We start from the raw sequence: 21,368 nt of genomic DNA on the forward strand, positions 1-21,368 counted from the left end.
ATACGAGCCTTCTCCTGATCGACAACAAGAAAGTGTGTTGAAAGTTCCTGAAGATAATCCCACTTGCATTCAGTTATCAGAAATTGATACTTCCACTTATGGTTTTAAAGAATTCATGAGGCAATCTTCATGTCCATTGGTAACTGAGCAAACCGTGGTCGCTATCCAAACAGATATTCCTCCCAGGGTGACTACGGTAATTCAAACAGAAATTGCTTCTCCTTTGCCTACGGCTTCTACTAGAAGTGAGTTGATGACTTTGCCTCCATGGCTTAGTTCTTTCACCCCGAAAAGGAAAAAGCAAGAGATCTCACCAGATGCCTTTGACTACCAGCAACTCAAACAGTCCAGATCCAAAGTTGTTAAGAAGGCCAAGACTATCTCTAGGGTAACTATTGATAGCAACAAATTAAAGGAGCTGAAATTGTGGAACCTATTGCAGATAAGCCACTTGATGAAATGTCAGTGTTAGCTGCTGATTATAAGGTTGAAATTGTGGAACCTATTGCAGATAAGCCACTTGATGAAATGTCAGTGTTAGCTGCTGATTATAAGGTTACAAGGATAGAATTGGGCAACCAAACACATGATGCTCAGTTTTCTATTGCTTCACTGGTGCAAAGGTGTGACGATCTTCTTGCGAAGAAAGACAAGCTAGAATAGGAAAACCGACAGCTTATGGCAGCCATTTATAAAATCACAAAACCTGTTGCTGAAGGGGGTTAACTCCATAGGTTCTTCTGGTTCCCAAGAATCGATTCGTGGAGTGGAAAGGGCTACTCAGAAAGTACAAGCACTGGATTCCTGGGTTGATCAACTTCATGATCAATGTGTACAAATAGTAAAAGACATTTTTCAAATAATGTCTAAGTTGGAAACCATTGAGGAGAAACTGGATCAGACTTCTAACACTTTCAAAAAGAATCTGGAAAGTGTTGAGAAAAGTCTGACAATCTGGCGTACCATGCCCCAACAACAGCTGAGTATTTTGCAGGAGCATGCCATCATCTCTTCCAGGGTCATGTACTTGGAATTTGAAGAACTCATGGAAAACAAGACCCTTGTTCTTAAATCCCTCATTGAGGAGATCGGTGATGCAAGGAGATTCCGGGATGAAGTTTACTGAGGTATTGTCTCACATTGTGAAAGGGCCTCTTGCAATATAGTAAGTCAGGATGGAGAGCTGATTCCAAAAGAAGAAGTTCTTGCTGATTTACAGATGAGGATTCATAATGAATGGAGGAGCGAACAATTCTCGGCAGCTTCAATTCAAGCATTGATGAAACACCAAGCCTTTTTGCATGAAGTCCAGTCTGTCCTGGATAAAAACAATTCCGCACTCCTCCGCTGTCACGACACTATTGTGAAGACTATGGTTGTTGCCAAGAACACCCATGAACCAAATCCTGAGGAACTACAAGCGAGCATAGGGAAATTTCAAGGATTTGTGTCTTCACAAAATGCAACTTAAGTGTTTTTCAACACTTAGTTGAATTTTCTCTCTTTTGTAATCTTTAGTTGTATTTTAGTTTTGACAAGTTACATGTAAAAGTAATTTTTGTAAAATGCAAGTTACACATTACTTGCACTTTTGTAATTACATGTAAGGCAACTACAAGTTGTGTCTGATTAGGACTGTAGTTGGAATAAGTCTTAGTTGGTTAGAGTAACTCTTAGTTAGTTAATGAAGTCTCAGTTAGTTATTGAATGAGTCTTGGTGGTTGAGAGAATCTCTCAAGTTAGTTAGAATCCTCCCACCTTTTTCTCAAGGCTCCTCTTCTATAAATACTTGAGGAGTCCATTGTAATCTTTATCTTTTGGAAGCAAGCAAAAACTCTGCCAAATTTACAGCAAGAAGTCTTTGAGCTTATGTATGTGGATTGAAAGTTTTTGAAGAATAATAAAGAAGGATTACTCAAGTTTTGAGTCTTTGAGCTACATGTTTGGGTTTGAATCTTTTATTCCTTCTATGCCAAGTGTTTCTAAAGGAGCTTAGTCCAATCTGATTTGAAGTCTTTGAGCTGCGAGTAGAGAAGATTAATTAAAATAGGAAACTCTCTTGAAGGAGCAGCAAGTCTTTGAGCTTGCGTCTATTCTTGAGGAAAAATTACTGTTTGATAAGAAATAGCAGCAAGTCTTTGAGCTCACATTAGTTCTTGTCTTTGTGTTGAAAGAATAGATTATTCCAGTCTTTGAGCTGTTATCTTTTATTCGTTGTAAAATTTAGTATAGCAAAGGGTAGATAGGACTTCCAATAGTCAAGTCTTTGAGCTTGGTATTGCTGTCTCGTCCCGAAGGAAGTGACGGAAGTCTTTGCGCTTTCAGGAAACTTCATTTCCTTTCTCTTATTTCACTTAAAAGTGGTTACTGCTGTTATTTAATCGCTATCCTTTTCTGCGAAGAGAAAAGGATATTGTCTTTCTTGAAAAAAGAAGAAAGATTGTTGTCCCATCCCATTTTATTTTCCAAGTTGTAGTTAGATAGGGGGAGCCTTCCCTTGATTAGGAGAGTTTTTACTCGTGTGTTGTGGTTGAAACCACAATTTTGTATATTTCCCCAAGTGTACAAAATTTTCAACCAACAGTGCTTACATGTATACTTCATGCTACATGTATTCATTTGAAAGCTTCTTGTCCTAAGTAAATAATTGACAATGTAATTCAAATAGTGCGGCATTAAATTGAATTCTTAACCTATAGTTTGCAGTGATCTAATTCTTCGCCTTTCTCTAATGCTTGCAAAGATAGGGAGTGTGTGGAGGGGAAAGGCAAAGTAAATCAGTCAGTCCCAAGACGGGTAGAAAACCTTAAGGGAGCCACATGTAAACTGTGTCATGCACCCTTGGCACAATAAATCTTCCATCTTGTAAGGTTTAGCAGAATAGGGAAGAGGAGTCGCATGTATCTATGGGAAGTAAATCACACAACAAATTAGCCATCTATTCATTGTGGTTCTACTTTTGGTTGACTTAGAATAGTCCCAAAGATATGAATTGATTGGCAAACATGGCTCAATCCAATGTGCTTTAAACTACATGCTTACTCTAAGTGTACTCTTCATATGTGTACTTGGTTTTCCTCACACTTGTTTGCTCCATGAGGACATTTCTCATGTATGCTTAATACCTGTTGGCGTGTATTGGAGTGTATTGTTTCATGCTTTACGTGCCTGATGTGTATTCATTGCCTTATGCCTGACATTTGTAATTCATGCCTTACGTGCATTTATAATTCATGACTTGCATCTATTCAATGAGCATTGGTTTCCAATGCTATAAAAATATTTGTATGTATGCTCCATGTCCTATATGCTTTATGTGTATGGGTGTTTCACACCTTATATGTATTCATATGTATGATTATGTCATAAGTGTTTTCATGTTTATGACTCAGGCCATATGTATATTCAAGCCTTGCAAATGTATATGTTGATCATGTTCTACATTTGTATAGATGCTTATGAATATGCCTAATGCTTTGCTCATTTTTATGTCCCTTACATGTCTAATGTATACTTCATGTGTCTTCATGTGAATGTCACTTGCCTTAAGCATATTCATGTGTATTATCTATGCTTTATGTGTATACTTTATGTTTTCTGTGTGTACTTATTGCCTTAAGTGTATACTTCGTGCTTTAAGTGTATTCACGTGCATTATGTATGTTTCTCTTAGATATATGTTTCATGTATATTTGCAGATAATTATGTGTTTTTAATCATTATTCCATAGATTATAGGGATTCAATTCTTCTTCTTTTTCTAATACTTATAGAGATAGGGAGTGCATGGAGGGGAGGGACAGAGTAAACCTGTCACATGACGATAATGTCCCAGATGGGTAGAAAACCTTGCGGGAGCCGCATGTAGAGGAGACTCCTGCAATCTATGAGAGCTAAGCATACAACATATTAACAACTATTCACCATATTTGATAATATTTTAACATTTCATTATGGGTGTTCTATATGAATGTTTATGAGAATGCTCAATATTGTCATGTTTTCAACATGTATGCTCCAAGTACTCTTTGCTTATATACTACGTATATTCATGTGTTTGCTTCATGTCCGATATGCTTTCAACATGTATGCCTTGTGTATTTATGTGTACCTTATGACTGATGTGTCTTTAGTGTGTTCACTCCACGAGTGCCTTTCTTATACATACTTTGTACCTTATGTGTATTGCTTCAAGCCTTACATGTCTTATGTACATATTTCATGCCCTAGTGTATATTACTGTGTGCTTTACGTGAATGGTCCATGTCGTACATCTATGTTCCATGCCTCCATGTTTACATTTGTGCTATTTCATACTTTGTGTATATACTTTCGGACTTTGTGCTACATGTTTGATATGTATTTAAGTAAATTTTTTCATGCTTTAAGTATTTGATGCGTGTCACTTGCTTTATACCTACTCGTGTTTAACATGAATTTACTTGTCTACGTACCTTATGAATGATTCATGCCTTAAGTGTATCCTTGTGTATGATTCATGTGTACTTCTGTGTATGATTAATACATATACTGTGTATACTTCATGTATGCTTCATGTCTTTATATATGCTTATGCATAGCCTCGGGAGCGAACTTCATGTGCTTAGCCTCAGGAGCGAACTTCATCAGCATCAGTTTTGGAGCGAATTTGCCTTAGAAGCCTTGTTTGAGTGCGAATTAGAGTGTTTTAGTTATCATAAGTGAAAATGGGGAACATGATTTTGATTTGAAAGTAACTTCAAGTGCTCCATCTTTGGAGCGAAATTCGCTTCATGAGCTCTCCCCTTAGAGAGAATTTGCCTTTGAAACCTTGATTGAGGATGATTTAAAGCATTTGAGTGCTCATGAGTGAAGATAGTGAGCATGACTTTAATCTGAAATGCACTTCAAGTGCTCCTGCTTTGGAGCGAAAAAAAAAACTTCATGTGCTCTTCTTTTGGAGCGAACTTCAAGTGCTCCTCCTTTGGAGCGAAAAAAATCAACTTCATGTGCTCCACTTTTGGAGCGAACTTCAAGTGCTCCTCTCTAGGAGCGAAAATCACTTCAAGGGCTCCTTATTAAGAGTGAATTCCTTCCTTTAACCATTGCAAGCATAATTTCGAATGCATTTTAGCACCAAACATGAATTTAAAAAGGAAAATGCTTATAAACTTGTCAAGTTGGCCACCCTAAGGAAAGACAATTTAATTTTTATTTGCTTGAGGTCAAGTCGACCATCACTCTAAAGGACATACCTCTCCATTAAGGTGCCTATTTAAAGGGACTCAAAGCATTCATTCAATCACCAATTCAAAGCAATTCTTTCTCCTACAGCGAATCTGATCAGCAGACAGCGAATTTCACAAGCAAGGCAACGATTTCAATCAGCTTTGGCAGCAGATTTCAACATAGGGAAAGCGAATTCAATCACAGAAATTGCAGACACAGTAATCAAGAGGAGCGAACTTCATCATACAATAGCGAAATTCATCAAAGAGAGTAGCAAAATTCATCAAGGTATAGCAGCAAACTCCATCACAAAGACAGCGACCTCCCCTATAGAGACACATATCAGACCTGCAAATCACATAAAAAATCAGAAATTATGTCAAATTAAGAGATTATAGAGGTTATATATCATGTGTGTTTGATGCTCATTTGTTCATTTTGCAAGAGGTGAAGAAAGAAATCAAAAGGACCAGGTTGGATGAAGATTGGAACAAGTGTCTCAAGGAGAAAATTTCAACATCAAGATCAAGATACAAGGAAGATATCCTCAAGGGGACTTCATAGACAAGCACAAGAAGGTGGCTACACAAGAAACATTCACTAATACAAGGGCATGATCCAGCTATTCAAGGTTGGATGCTTTGAAAGAACCAACAACATGAAGGAAGTCACGGAGAAGGAATTCCAAAGAAGCAGTGGTGGCATCAAGAATTCATTCCAAGGCAACGTCAATACTACAAAACTAAGATCTATACCTTGCACCTCCATGATTGAAGCATTCAAGAGGGTAGTTTCAGAAGAGTTAATCAAAGTTAGAAGATCATCATCATCACCGTTGAAGCTGGATAATATTAAGTATCAAGAAATATTCCCTCATGATGATCTACCAAGTCTACAAGCACAGGTTAAAGTGGTATCCTAGTCATCGTCCAAGTCACCACTAACCAATCAAAGGAGTTCTACATCAGCATGTCTAGATGCAATGTACCTGACTCATCCATGATGGCACAAACTTCAAGGCACCTACCCTTGTTATCCATTGGTTGAATATTCCAAAGATGACATGTGTCAAAGTGTTATAAATATTTCATTGGCCAGATTTAGTTTGTTGTAACAAACCCTAATTAGGGTTTTTATTGTAAAATCTTGGCCATTGATCTCAAATTGATATAAGCCATTGAATTGTATTGAGACAGTATAAAAGGCTCGAGCTCTTCATTTGTAAAGGTCAATAGTGAATAGTTAGTAGCGGGAGAATTAGTGAATAAGAGAAGAATAGTTTAGTAGAAGTTAGAAGTTAGAATAGATTACGAGAAGAGGAAATTGTTGTTAAAGACTTGTAAATGAAATACTCTTTTCATTGAAGTTATGGTGAAATGTATTATTTCAACAAGTCTCATGGTTTCTACTTCCCATTTGCTTTCATGTTGATTAGATTGAATGGAAGAATTTGTTGAATGCATTTGTGTGGAATCTGTTTAGTCCATACCACTAGCCTCTCGTTGATTGTAAGTTGCCTTGCGTGGTCAACTGGAATGATATGAGCTTGACATCAAATTGTTATGCGTCCATTGTTTATGCTTTAACTTGAATGGTGATCAATGTCTAATGATAATGATTTGAATATCTTTGAATTATCCCTTAGAAGATTACACTAAGCTTGTGTCAAATTGTTCAAGTCGATGGTGAGACCTCGACCAATAGGATTCCATTTAATCATTCACTCATCTTCTTACATTCCAGGTGTTAGAATAGGCTTCCTAAACCCTTTCCTTTTGTCATTTTTTCAACTCAAGCTAGTTTAGAGAAAAAAAAAAAAAAGCATCACAAGATTACAACATCAGATGATGAAGTTCCAGTGATTCATGCATTCAACAATTTAACGTAAGTCCCCTCGTGATTCCAGCATGATCACATCAAACCATTGAGCTTATCCACACATCGTGACCCGAGAGGATAAGATACTTTTGGGTATTTTATTCTGTGTTTGCATGTGCATAAAAAACACATCAACACATAACAATGAAGCATTGATTACCTGAAAGAAAATAACATACAAAATGAACATAAACAGAAACAACTTACTACATAGCAATCCCAATCAAGAATCTTTGACAACCCTTGTAATTCAACCTCCAAAATAACTTTTAGAGGAATGCTGAGCAATATTTAGATGCATCATATTTAATTTATCCCAAATTGGCCTAAATAAAATAAAAGTATCATAGCACCATTGGACAGATTTTACCTTGTCCACTGTCATGGATTACAAAATAAACATTAAAATAAACAAATTTAATAGGTAACAACCGTAAGTCATTGCCTGTAAAAACTAGTTGAAGTGCATTCCAGTTTCACATACAGGATTGATAACAAAGCAAGACTATGCGAGTCACATACAAACTCATCAACTGTGTCTAAAAAAAAGATTGCACCAAATTTAATACGAATTTTGAATCTTGCTTTATAATGTGTAACAGGTTGTAAGCATGTGATGATAGATCTTGACATGTAAAACCTTACATCTAACCAACATAGTTAAATTACATGGGATATTTTTATCACTACTGGATATTAATAATAATTATATCGAATTAAATTTTTACTTTTCATGCTCAATAGGAAATAAAGAACACTTAGTGCATATATGCCATTTAAGTCATGAGTAAAACAGAATACACGAACTAGTTTGGAGGGGACCAATTATCAAAAAGGTTTGTAGACAAGCACATACAAATATTCTAAACAAGAAACCTAGGTAGAGTTTAACACGGCAATCTTCGTGAGAAACAAATACAGTAAATGATCAACAATAACCAATATCAATTCAATGAGACTTGTGAATAGAAAAAAATGTGCATAAATATTTGCAATATAGTGTTTGAACTTTGAACACATGCTGCTCCAGATATTCTTTAACACAGAAAAAAACGTAAGAAAGAGATAGTAAGTTAACCTTAGTTACCTAAATCGTTTTTGTGAGCCACAAGTGATGACAGTGTAAGGATCCGATGTACCATTTAAGTTTGCACTGATTAAATTCTTTGCTGCCAATAAGTCTAGCTGAAATAGTCAATGTAAGGTGATGAATCAAAAGACCCTTTTGTGGAGTCAGCCAATTTGCAAATCAACAACAAAAAGCATTTAGCTATATGATATAAGAATTTTAAAGATGGCAATAAAAACTTGACATGTAAACATGACAATTTAAATAAGAAATTAAAATATTAACTAATGAAACCAGCCAGGAATGAAAACCAAAACCATACAAGTGCTTTCCAATAATCATAGGGGATTTACAAAAATGTAACATAGATATGAGTTGCAGACATAACTCTATACCTTTATCATGTACACAAATGAGCTCCGCCACTCCACTTTAGAAGGACCCATCTTCAAAATATGTACAAGCATAGCACATCAAACAAGGCAGAGGAAATCAACAGCATCAATTGACTACAAAATTAGTATTACAAACAAAAATCTTAGAAAAGAAAATTGACAAAAGTTCAAATCTGTAAAAGAAGTCCTTATTTTAAAGATTGGAAATCATTGACAAAGTGAAAAAATTAAGCCTTCTATCTCTTAACAAAACATGGAAACAGGCAATATGATAAGTGAAGAGATGTGATTTTAGCTAGTTAATTGACTTTTCAACTTTGTGAAATTGGGAAAAGCAATCTAAGCATAACCATGCAAAAACAAGTTAATTTGTGTAGCTTACCCTTCTGCTCTTTCTTTCCTATCCCAAGTTGGCTTTCATAGGTTAACGCAGGGCACTTTATTAATAGATCTCAAGTTTAGAACAATGCAGTAGTAAATCTTTCATTTGCCAAGCAAGGTGTCATTTCAGCTATCAGTCAATTGATAAAGAGTGAAATTTTATATTTTTGCTTTAAAGGCCTGGATTTTAGGCACTCCAAGAGTCAAAAACGGGTGATTGACATTGGAGGGGAAGAACGTCCATCACATGCACCAAGAGCTCAAGTTCGATATTTCTATCACATATAGTTAATATTATAGGTGATTATGAGAGCTGAACAGCTTTTGAGCTCTACTAGGCTTTTGGTTTTTGCTTTTGTCATGTTGCTACACTGATGTCATCCTTTTCCATAGGAATTTTTTACTTTGACATATTTATTGCGGGATTTTTCTTTGGTCTACCTTTTCCATTGCCTCAAACTCTATCAATCCAGCAATTTCTACCAGTTTTGATGGTTGGAAGGCTATGGCTAATGGCTCTTCCAAACGAGTTCCCTCAAGAAATTTGTTCCCAATGTGTTTCACGAGGTATGTACTGTGTACTTTGATTCTTCTTGGATGTGGTTTTGCCCATCCCAGAATTCGCGAGTGCCTATAAACAGCTTAAACATTTTACTTTGATAGGTTACTTTGTTAGGGGAATCCCCCTAAAAGAATGCTTAGGAATTGGATCAACAAGAATTGGATCCCTCATGGGGTCCGCCTTGATGTTGTCTACAACATCACCGAAGATTTCTTTTTCTTTTTCACACTACTAAAGCTAGCCATGCAGAGACCATCTTAAGCACAGCCCATGGTATGTTCATGTGTCCTATTTTTTCATCCTTGGACTTGAGACTTTATGATCTCTGATGAAAAGACTCTTCATGTGCCTCCCTAGATAGAATTCCAAAATTTACCTTTACCCTATTGGAATTTTTGGACCACAATTGTTGGCTTGCTTGATAAAGTTATGTGTTGAGCTTGATAGGTTCTTCTCATCTCATCCACAAAAGTGTGTTTATGTTGAGATTTGAAGGAACACACCAACTTTTTTACTTTCCACTCACTGTAATTTTGTCAAACAGTTTGCTTGCAACCTGGTTACTGAGTTATCTGATAAATTCTTAGTTTGCAGATGTGAATGGTTGTTTCACTCTTCCTTTGTTTTAAAGTTAAAAGGTTTGCAAATTGATACCAAATCAACCAAAATGAAGAATGACACTATATTGCATTCACTAAGTCTATGACAGTAATAACAATCAGACTTAAGAAGAACAATGTTCAGACTTACATTATTTCTATTGCTGATAACAATACCATTACATTGCGTTTCTTGAATACTCAATCAACATTACATTTTCATTGCCTAATTCTGTCCAAACAATGATAACAATGGAAAGGCCTACCAATAACGCTGCCCAGAACAAAGTTTCAGACCTGATACAGCCTCCTCATGACATGTACGACACACTTAGAACTGCTACAGACCTGTACGACATCTTCCCTTTACATTTGCTGGTAATACGGCACTATGGCAGGCCATTGTAATGCCCAGATTTCAGTTAAAGCACCAATATTGACTGGTATGGCAGCCTTCAACACTTATCTCAGCGGTATGGCACCCAAGGGATTAGCTTAGCAGTACAGCAGCCTTGGGGTTTGGCTCAAACAGCAGTATGAGTATGCAATGTATGATGAACAGCAATTAATTCCACAATAGTTCGATGGCAACTATGTACTTCCAGCCCAATACCCAATCGAACCCTTGCCCAGCAATGCAATATTAAAAAATAGAAATAACTATAAATGCAAACTTCTGATTTTACCTTGAAACTCTATTCAAATCCTCCTGACTGTGTCTTTCTCCAGCGAAGGGAATGTCATTCATAAGGGTTTTCGTCCTCACAAACCTTTGAAGAAGAACTTCTCCAATATTTCATGAACTTCATATATTTTCCCAAGCATGCCGAAAAAGGACTCCTCAATCTCTTTTATAACCCTTTCTAAGAGCTCATTCACTCCTCTTGTCAATGTGGGATAAACAAAATCACCCTTTTTGCCCTTTCCTATAATTTCAGGATTTTTGCTTTTTCACCCCTATTTTCTCGCGATCGCTTTATTGGCCCCTACTTTATCACAATTGTTTTTTCTTTAATAATTCCCATTCCATGTAACATGATTTTCCTTCAACATAAGTCCCCAAACACTTTTTTATGTCTCCAATGTGTTGACGTGTCGAAAATCGTATCGCTACAACTCTCTCGGATCAACACAGAATAGAATGTTGAGTATCCTATCCTCTCTTGAAATAAGGAAATCCCTAATGCTGTTCGGTTTGATCATGTGGGCGTGACCTCAATATTTTGGTTGTCAGGTCTTGACTGCAGGATAGCCCAACAGTTTGATGTGTATTGTTGGAAACACAAAGGGGACTGATATTTGTGGATGGATTTGGCTCGAAAGGTCTCAAACGAGATTTCCCCTAGACTCTATGAATTGATTCATCTGATTCTGCAGTATGTTTGATGCTACCATGGATACTTTACTTTTATATTTTTAAAAAAAGGAAAAAAAGAGGTAAAAAGGGGAAGGAGGCTGCTGATTACTTCTACCTAAAAATAACACATTCAAGCTGATAGACAGAAACCTTACAATAATCAAATTTTATTTCGCCAACAATTCACACAACTAGATAAAATTGATGCAATCTCCAAAGGGGAAACAGATTTTCATGCTTTTAAACATAAACGTTGAATTTAAGACATTCATACATTCCATGTTTAATAACCGAACTAAGCATACTAGTGAGTTCAGACTAACCATGCAAAGGAACTGGCAATCAACCAAACCTTAATGATATGAACTAAGATTTCTATCAGATATCAACTTGCACATATTATTTTGTAAAACAAAATGCATAACATAAATTTAAAGAGTGAAGAAATAGACCATGCACTCACATGAAACAGTAACAGCTTTAATCTTCATTAAGTCTGAATATATTTCTGCAGAGTTTCTGTAACAATCCAAGATTTCTTACTCCAATAAGGGAGAAACCAGCCCCCTCATATAGACTTTCAAAATGGATGAATAGCCAAGATCTAATCTTACAAGTGGCCCAAATTCATCCTATAAAACATGGTTGTCCATACCCATTAATGGATAACAAAATATCACCACCAACCATCAACTAACTTAATAACTACCAACTACCAAACATAAAGCTGCTCCAAAAAGTGCACTTTTACGGAGCTCAAAAATTTACAATGACTTTAATAGTTGGAAAGAAACTTTATGCTGAAAAAGTGCATTTAGAATTTGAAAGAAACAGATATTTTCAAGAAAGCACTTTTTCTTTCCCTGAGGTAGACTTTTTCTCCAAGAATTCAACTTCCTCTCGCAAGTCACCTTTCCAGATGTCCCGGTGTGCCACGCATTCTTCCCGGACATATTCCTGAAATTTTATACAAACAGGGAACAATTCCTCATTAGAGGGAAAAGGAGGATTGCGCATTTTGAACTGTGTGCCCTCAAGATGACTGTCCACTATCCTTAGCTGCTCACACCAATCTGATTGTTGATCTTCGAAATGTAATATGTCTGTGTGCAGCTTGCTGATGCACTCTATGTCATCCATAGAGTATGCAGTTTTATCGGGCTTCAACCTAGCATTCCATCGTGACACTACATCAGCATCCTCCATGGTATGCGTCCAGCCAATGACCAATGCCTTATGGATATTTTCACCACTATTTTCGATATTGGACAAGTCCTCACATTCCTCCCGAATTTTCCTAACGATGTCTGCCATGTCCATCTTCATGCTGACAATCCAATACCACTCTTTCAAAGTATTGACATCATAGGGATCCACGATAGAATGCAGTGCCAGAATCTGAGTGTGAGTCCAGAAAAAAGCCCTCATGAGTGGTTGAGCTAAGCCAACCATTTCTTGAATTTTGGCGTACTCCCTTTGTACCTCCAGCATCTTTATCTGTGTTGCTTGTATTTCGATAGTTACTTCAAACACATCATTAATAATCTTCTTTCCTTTTACCTTAATGCCCCGGATCCATTCCCTGACAGCCTTGGCAGTGGCACGCACTCCTTCAAATTCACCTGTAGTCTTTTGTGCTAGTGCCAATGGGGGAACATGGGATTCAGCGGTATGTTGCAGTGGTCTCAACAGGTGATCTATGTACCCCTCAGCTTGCTCAGCACGAGCCTGATACATATCTCTCTCAGCGGTCATTTCATCCAGCTGTCCGAGCATATTCTGCACGGAATCTTTGAATTCTTCCCTCTCTTACTCTTTGGTTGCTCGCCCTATTGGGATGGTCATGACGTTATAGTCAGCCAAGGCAACCTGATCTACTAGTTTGTCTGTTGGTGGGGTAGCAATATGAATCGTACAATTCCTTTGCTCATCTTTCGTAATCCTGGAGTAAGTCTTTGGCTTTTTCTTTCCTTAAGCTTTTATTTCTCCCATCTAAGAGAAGATGTTATCCAGGTAAACTGGTGGCTTGACAGCCGCTTTCCGCTGTGCCTGGGCTATCAACCAATCATGAGGGATGGTTTGTCCAGATGGAATTGCTAGATTCCCACTCTGTTCTTTGGAGGCCTCAGCTGACTCACTGCCTATCCGTAACTGATCGATATAGGAGGAATGGGTGCAGTATCTAATCCTTTACTCACGGCTGAGTTCTCTCCCACTTCACTGAGCAACTAATGGGTACCCTCTAGTAGTGGTTGTTCTTCAGTTCTGCTAGGTTCTTGGGTTCTATCTTCTTTTCAGGTTTCTCAACCTCTTCTTTTGGCGCGCTTGAGGTTCCTTCATCCTCTGAAGATTGGGAATCGAGACTACCCATCAAATTGTACGTGAATTGGGATCCTTCATGGGTTCGCCTCTCTATTTGTTGGGATAGCCAGCTATCTATGTACCTTCTTGGACCTTCCATGACCGCTTCAAAATCTGTGATAGGGTCCTGAGTCCAATCAATGGCTGGCGAGAGGTCCTTGACTGCTTCAAATTCCCGGACTTGCAAGCAATTTCCATAGTCTATTACTTGATCTGGGACCTAGCGGTACTCATAAAGCCGCATTTGTTGAACACTCAACCTTGAATATTCCCGCTGACGAACCTCAAAGTCATCTGAACGATTGCTCCAATAGTCCTCTATCGATGCCTTGGCCCTGTAATGCTTGTTGTAGGCCTTCTTTCCCAATCCATCATGGTCAAAGCATTTCCTAGGGAAATGCTCCTGCAAGCAATAGGATGCTAACTCGGCAAATGACTCTTCAACTTGCACCGAATTCTTGAAGTGCACATCAAGGTTACCTAAAATCATGGGGAAGGTGAACCCTAACTGCTTTTTGTCCCTGAGTATGCTGCCTGCTGGGTGTGCCTGCCTTGCTACCTCCATGAGGATCTGTCTGATGGATAACGTGGAAGCCGATACGGTGTTCCCTCAAAGCCTCCTATTCTGATGTAGGTGAATCTGGGGAACTAGATGAACCATGCACCGTACTTTTGAATCAGGGTGGTAGCCTGCTTTGACAGCCTTATATGCAATCCTCCTTGCATTAATCTAACCAAGCGCATTGTAAAAGCATCATTAACACGCTCGTACTGACCACTCGCATATACGATGTTATTCTTTTCTCTTTGGGCAATGTCATAGTAATGCAACTAAGGGTAGCAGTCGTATACTTTCACCTGATTCGGCTCGTTCCCAATCTCACCTTTCTTAATTAATCCCAATAGCGGCTGATGTCAAGCAAACATGTAAACCAAGTAGGAAGTCCTAGCAAAATACTTTTTCTCTTCAAGCTCAACCGGTTGTGTATGAATATTGTCGCTGATGATTTGAGCCCAGTCGAACTTAGCCTTCCCAGCGAAGACTTGCTTGGTGAAGTAGAACATCCATTCCTCAAAGAGATTGGATTGAGGAAGTCCCATGACCCGGCTAAGTAAGGTAACCATATCACCATACTTGTTGTGGAAATCGCTTCTGAGGGTCTTTTTACTGATCCTAGTGCTTGGTGGTCTTCTCTCCCTGAACCATTCTTTGTTTATCAATGCTTTGCACTTAATAGGATTCATGTCATAAACAATTTGAGCTTCATCGATAGTTGTGGCAATGGGATTATCACGAAACGGGATATCAAATGCTTCCCCAAGGGCTTCAGGCGTGAAGTCAGCCAGTACCATCCCTTTCAATACCACTAATCTGGTTTCCGACTGATAATGTTTAGCAGCCTCAACCACTAATTCATAATTCTGCACGGTCGGAGGGAAACTAGCTGCCTGAGCAATACCACTCTCCAACATCCGTCTTGGCTTGCCATAGGTGTTAGGAGAGTATACCCTGTTCCTAAAATCCTGAATATCAATATGTCCCAGGTCTGTATCTCCTATGTTGTCCCACACACTTTGGACCTTTGACTCCTTGACTCCTCCTTGGTACTGGTACTTCATTTTTTCGAACTTGTGGGGAACGTCAGCTTTGGAAGTCCGTGATGTTCTGGTTGCGTCAGGTGCCTTGGAGGACTCTGTCGCTGATTTAGGCATCTATCTTGCATAGCCAGACACGAATTACGAGATGAGATTAAGGTAAAAAAACGGGTTAGCAAGGCCAGAAGATGGCGTTCGCACAAAAATTGTTAAGTAGGCAGATAATTTTCGAAATTTGAAAGCGTTTTGAAACAGGTTTTTAAACAATTTAAATCCTACACTTGGGGAATAATGCAATTTAAAGTCGAAAATCAGTCAGTTGGTTTGAGAAAAGTTTCAAAATTTGCTTCTGATTTTGTTGATGCGGGAATTGTAAACGTTATTGGATTGCGCGACTCAGCATTTGAATGTTTGCAATTGTACGCTGATTGTTTTGAAAATGATTCTATGTTTGCAATCCCTGAAAGATGATCCTATGCGTTTCACAGTTTCGGACGAGAATTCCTAAATTTTGCCTAAGTCTGAATTTTTTGCTGAATGATTGATTTAGACAATTGGTTGTTGTTGCTTTTGAGCAAGTTTAAAAATTTATCATTCCATTTGTTGCTGATGATTGAAAATCGCAAACGTTCTCTATTTTTCAAACCTGCTTACTTTGAGTGTTTTGAGTGTGTTTGGAAAAAATGATTTTACGTTTTGCATCTATTTAGACCGTTATCCCTAAATTTGAAATTTCGGCTAGGGGTCGAATTTTGATAATTAAGTGTTGCTATGGGATGTTTACTTTAGTTGTAATCTTTAAATTTTACTTGCATTACCATTTACATCTTGAGCCTAGGTTAGTCAACATAGCCATTTGCAATACTTTAACAATTGGAGGGCACAATTTGTAACATACCTGGCAGCGAGAAGCTTGTCTTGGATGCCCTTGGAAGGCAAAACTCGGCTTTGATGCTTTAATTTTCAAAGTTTCTTTTTTGTATGAATCATGCCTTAAAAACTTCGGGCCTTTTGAAGAAAATATGCGATTTTGGTGTGATTTTGACGTTTAATGCAGACTTTAGTCCTTTGGATGGTGTTTCTGGCTTTTAAACCTGTTTTGTGAGATTCCAAAGCTTAAAGCTTTTCCATCTAGAACACTATTCGTGCGATCTCCTTGCTATACCCCTTTACTCCCTTCGAATTCGGGTTAAGAGGCGATTTGGTGGATTTTCGCGCTTTAATCAAGCCTTTTGCCCTGCGATTTTGCCTTGTTCAATTTTGGTCTTCTTGGATGGTGTTTCTGGCTGAATAGCGTGACTTAGGTGAAATGCGAACTTAGAATCTGATGACGCAATTATGAATCCTTCATCAATTTCGGCCTAGGTTGCGAAAATGCGCACTTGCATTGCTTTCGGCTTCCAAACCAACCCTGTGAACTTCTATCTTATTTTCGGCTTAGGAGTGCTTTATGGGAGTTCGTGTTGATTTTCGGCCAAAAAGACCTCTTCACACGATTTTATTTCATCTCTTCTTATCATTTTCGGCCTAAATGGTTGAAATGTGTGACTTGGATGTTTAGCCTCCCTTTTCACTTTTCAAACGAATAAGGCTTTGGTCGTGATTTTCACGGTTTTAACATTTATTTTATTTTCGAGCTATTAGACTATTTTGAGAGCTTTGATGCATTTCGGCTCAAATCATGATTTTGCAAACTTGTTATTCCTCCCTTTTCAGCCTAAGAACTTACTTTGCGTGATTTTCTCCATTCACTTTTCTCAACTTGGAGGCCTTTTTTGCGAGTTTGGTTGTTACTTTATCGATCTTCATTGAAATCTTGGGTCATACATTTTAAAATGCGAGATGATTTTAGATGAATATAACCCTCTATGTGGATTTCAGGCTAAGAGGGTCTTTTACGCGATTTATTTCTACCTCTTAAGTAACTTCGGCCCATTTTGGCGAAATGCACTTTAAGAGTTTTTCAACTTACAAGTCTTCTTTGTGCGAATTTTATCTTTTTAATGTTTTCAGCTTACAAGTCTTCTTTGCGCGAATTTTATCTTTTTAATGTTTTCGGCTTACATGGGCTATACAGCACGATGTAAACTTTTGAAGCTTTTTTTTCTTTTTCTTTGGCCTTTAATGTAACTTAGAAACTTCAAGTATTTATCTCAACTCGGCATTTTAGACTGTATTGGGCAATTTGAAACTTTTGAGTTATTTTCGACCTGAAAGCCAATTTTGCAAACCATTTTTGAAGTTTCAAGTTCTTTTCGGCCTTTAAGGCGATTTCGTCTATTTTCGACTTTTGGGATGATTTTGTGACTCTTAACTTTGCTTCTTTTTTGGCCTAAATAGACCTTTTGCACGAACTTGTTCTTTTAGCGAATTTCAGCATACAAGCCTTCTTTGCAAGTTTACCTCTTTTATCATTTTTGGCCTAAAAGCCGATTTTTAGCTCTTTGAAGCTCTCATCTTATTTATTTAGGCCGATTTTTGACAGTTGGCTTCAGTTTCGGCCTTGGAGGCCGATTTTTGAATTTCTAACTTTGCGCCTTGGCTTTAGAAGCCGATTTCTAGTTTATGAGTAGGTTAAAAGATCCATTTTCAACTCGGCTTCAGGAACATTTTACACACTTCACCTATTTAGAACACTTTGCAAGACTTCAAATTTCGGGCCAAAAGGCCGAATTGCAAGATTTTTACCTTGACTTAAGTTTTGAATGACCTTCATTCCTCAAGTTAATACCTACCCAGTTAACTTGGCTATCAGGTTCAAATATGAGATCTTGCCTCCTCACTTTCAAAGCGTGAATTCTTCGGAATCTAAGGCTCCAGCTGGTCATCTTCTCAATGTTCAAATTCGTAACTGCTGCATCTTCTCTCTGCGAACTACCGGAACTCCCTACTCAGGACCTGAGCGAGGACGAGACGAGATAACAGAAAGGGGGGACCCTATCGACGACAGGGAGTGTGTGCAAGGCACAACACAATGTATTATAGAATAAAGGGGAACTCTTTTATTTAAATATTTCCCACAACTATAGTCTATGCATTAATAAAGTGAAATAATTAAATTTAACTTTATAAAATAACTTTATTGATGCACAATAAATCATATCAATGATAAATAAATCTTCTTGTCGATTTTAAACAATTACCGTTGACATGTCATTGCCACTAGATGTCCAACCATGTCCAGAAAGACTTACTATAAATAGTAAGTGTGCTCAAAACTAAAACTATCTAGGCCAAATGGCCTCTAAGTCCCTTTAATGTTCTGGTTAGCCTACGGGACCATGGGGAAATAGGCTAACATCAACATCATGTTATGAATGCTAGAAAGGGGACATTACAAGATTGACCTCTCTAAAGAATTGTTTCAAATGTCATTTCACTAATCACAAATTCAAGGAATGCCCCTTTGATCTTCCTCGCAATAAGCCTTTTGCTCAACCTATCTAGGCTCTTCCTTTTAAAACTAAAGGGTGGAGTATAGTTGAAAACCATAAAGATAACTGAAACCCCAACTTAAGTCAAAACTTCAGCTAATGCTACTGCTCAAGCTATTAAGTCACGATTCAGTGCTTCTTCAAACCCTCGAGACAAGGGGAAAGATGTGATTCCCTCTAATGGTAAGCCATTCGCTGAGCCTAAATTTTCCAAAACACCTCAATCGACATATTTTTATCCTCTCAGCTAGAGACTATTGCTCATTCTCCTTCCTCCACAACAGTCTTTCATTGATCTCACAATCCACCAAAACGTTTGGAAGAACAAGAATTTATTGTAGAGAAAAGAATGAAAATTCCCGGCATTCAATTGGGAGGATTCTCTCAAGATGAACTCCTCCAAATTGCGACTCCACACTTGACAAGTTGGATAGCAATAATATGCCAGTGCCTCTTGATTCTCACCAATGAATTTTGTCCAAGAACATTCCATGTCTTAATAACCTCCCAAATAAGTATGATGTGAGAGATGCTTGTCAAAGATTCACAGCTCTGGATATCCTCTATTTGCAAGAGTTAAGGTTACAAGTTTTTGCATTCTACTACTTGACATGTTATTTACCCCAAGGTTGTAAAACTCTGTGAGAACTTGCACACCAAAATTGGCATCAAGTTACTTGCATAAAAACTCACTATCAATTTTTTCATGAGCTCACTGAAATTCTTCTCATAAAATTTGCCATAACTTGTGATTTTTTCACCAAAATTCGGCAAAAACTCTCCTTAAATTCATATTAAAACCGCTTTTTCCCACACATTAAAAATTTTAAATGTTTTGTATAATTTTTGGTACATGATTTAAGGAACTTTAATGTGATTTGGGGCTCAACGACATGTGTGACTTGAAGTGCAATTACAAAGGTTTTACTATCTTTTAAGTTTTACATATTGGTTCAGGTTCGGGCACTGGTGGTATGCCGGTACGGCAAAACTTTGAAAAGGGATTTGGGTTCATTTGGGTTTGTTAGTACAAAAACATGTAAAAAAAAATTATATATATATTTTTTGATATTTGTGAAGCCTATAAGCATGAATTAAGATTTGCATGTCACATAGCATCATATAAACAACAAAACAAACATAAGCTTGTAATCATAGCATCATGATGATACCATAATAGCATCATATACATCAAGTTTAATATCAAAATGACAAAATATTCAAGTATCATTGTTTCAACTTTCAACAATATAAAGTTTAATCATCAAATGGATCATCTAATTCATCCTCCTCCTCATCGGCATTGACATTAGATGAGCCAATGCCACTTTTAGAGGTGAAATGAGTGAATGTGATGTTTTAGAAATCATTTTTAGGGTATAAGTTTCACTTTTTAGCAGGCAGAATTCAAAAAAAAATTATATTTTGCATATAATTTACTTTTTTGGGCCGCCCAGCCACCTGGGTTCGACCCGAGTTCACTTGAATTCGACCAGGGACGAACCACCTCTAGGTTTTTCAAACCCAATCCGAACCGGACCCGAACCAAGAACCTGTTTGAACCAGGACCGGTACCAAGGGGGTCCAAGGGCGAACCCGGTAACTTAGACTTATTTGCTATTAAATGCAAAAGTTTGAAACATCGTGGAATGTTAGCGTTAGTTGTTAGGGTTTTAGGGTATAAATAGGATAAATGAAAAATTGCATGTCATTCCAAGAATGAATAATTGGATAAGCCAAAATAATAAATTAGTTGAACTCAAAACACTTGAAATCCTTGGGTTTGACAAATAAATAGTTAGAATTTAAAATTAAAAACTTAATTTTACAACTATTTTAGTAATATTTCCATTAATATCATTGATTTTAGTCATTAATACATGTAATCATTCAGTATCACTGTAGTGTTTTAAATTAGCAACTACATTATATTGTATCGCACAAATAAAACACAATTTCTAGAAGGAACCAATGGCTAAATACCAATTCTTTGAAAAAGCTATTTCATCACATTCACAAGGAATCATAGAACTTATATGAACTTAAACAATGAAAGTTAATGTCCTTAGTATGAAACCAAGAAAAACTACTCAAAATCACATACACAAATGGGTGCAATACACACACATATAGATCATTAAAGCCAGTCTTTATGGTCATATAAAATGAAGTTAAGGCTGTGTGGCATCCAGAAGTCAAGATTTAGTTACTTCTAGGATACTTATAAAATGAAGTTAAGGCTGTGTGGCATTTTTTATGGTCATACACTATTGTCATCATGTTATAATGTGGCCTCCATTATAGTATCTTGCCCATGCATTTATCTTAGCAGCAATAAGGTCAATAAACACCATCAAAAATGTTAAACATAAAGATCCTAAAATCTAGATAAATAGGCATTGCCTCTTGACTACAACAATGGAATTTAAGAAAAAAATGGCATGACTTTTGTATCAAAGTTTTAAGGCTCTACAATGCATCCATTTATGAATGATTCACATGGTCAACCCAAAATATGATATTGTTAAA

At 37.3% G+C, this 21,368-nt stretch overlaps 1 protein-coding gene across 3 annotated transcripts in view; it reads right to left on the reverse strand.

Annotated features, from left to right (window-relative positions):
- Nucleotides 1–21,368, reverse strand: part of LOC131038431 (BAG-associated GRAM protein 1) — a 214,435-nt gene that overhangs the window by 172,570 nt on the left and 20,497 nt on the right. Inside the window, exons 2-3 of one of the 3 annotated variants that reach the window (XM_057970867.2) lie at nt 8,550–8,600; nt 8,173–8,270 (exon numbers count right to left, since the gene is read on the reverse strand). In XM_057970867.2, coding sequence (XP_057826850.1) covers nt 8,173–8,270; nt 8,550–8,600 — 149 coding nt within the window. Of the gene's footprint in view, nt 1–8,163; nt 8,271–8,549; nt 8,601–21,368 lie in introns of those variants that run through there. The other 2 variants (XM_057970869.2, XM_057970870.1) reach the window with 2 other exon arrangements.

Source organism: Cryptomeria japonica, chromosome 8 (genome assembly GCF_030272615.1).
Source record: "Cryptomeria japonica chromosome 8, Sugi_1.0, whole genome shotgun sequence".
NCBI classification, from domain to species: domain Eukaryota; kingdom Viridiplantae; phylum Streptophyta; class Pinopsida; order Cupressales; family Cupressaceae; genus Cryptomeria; species Cryptomeria japonica.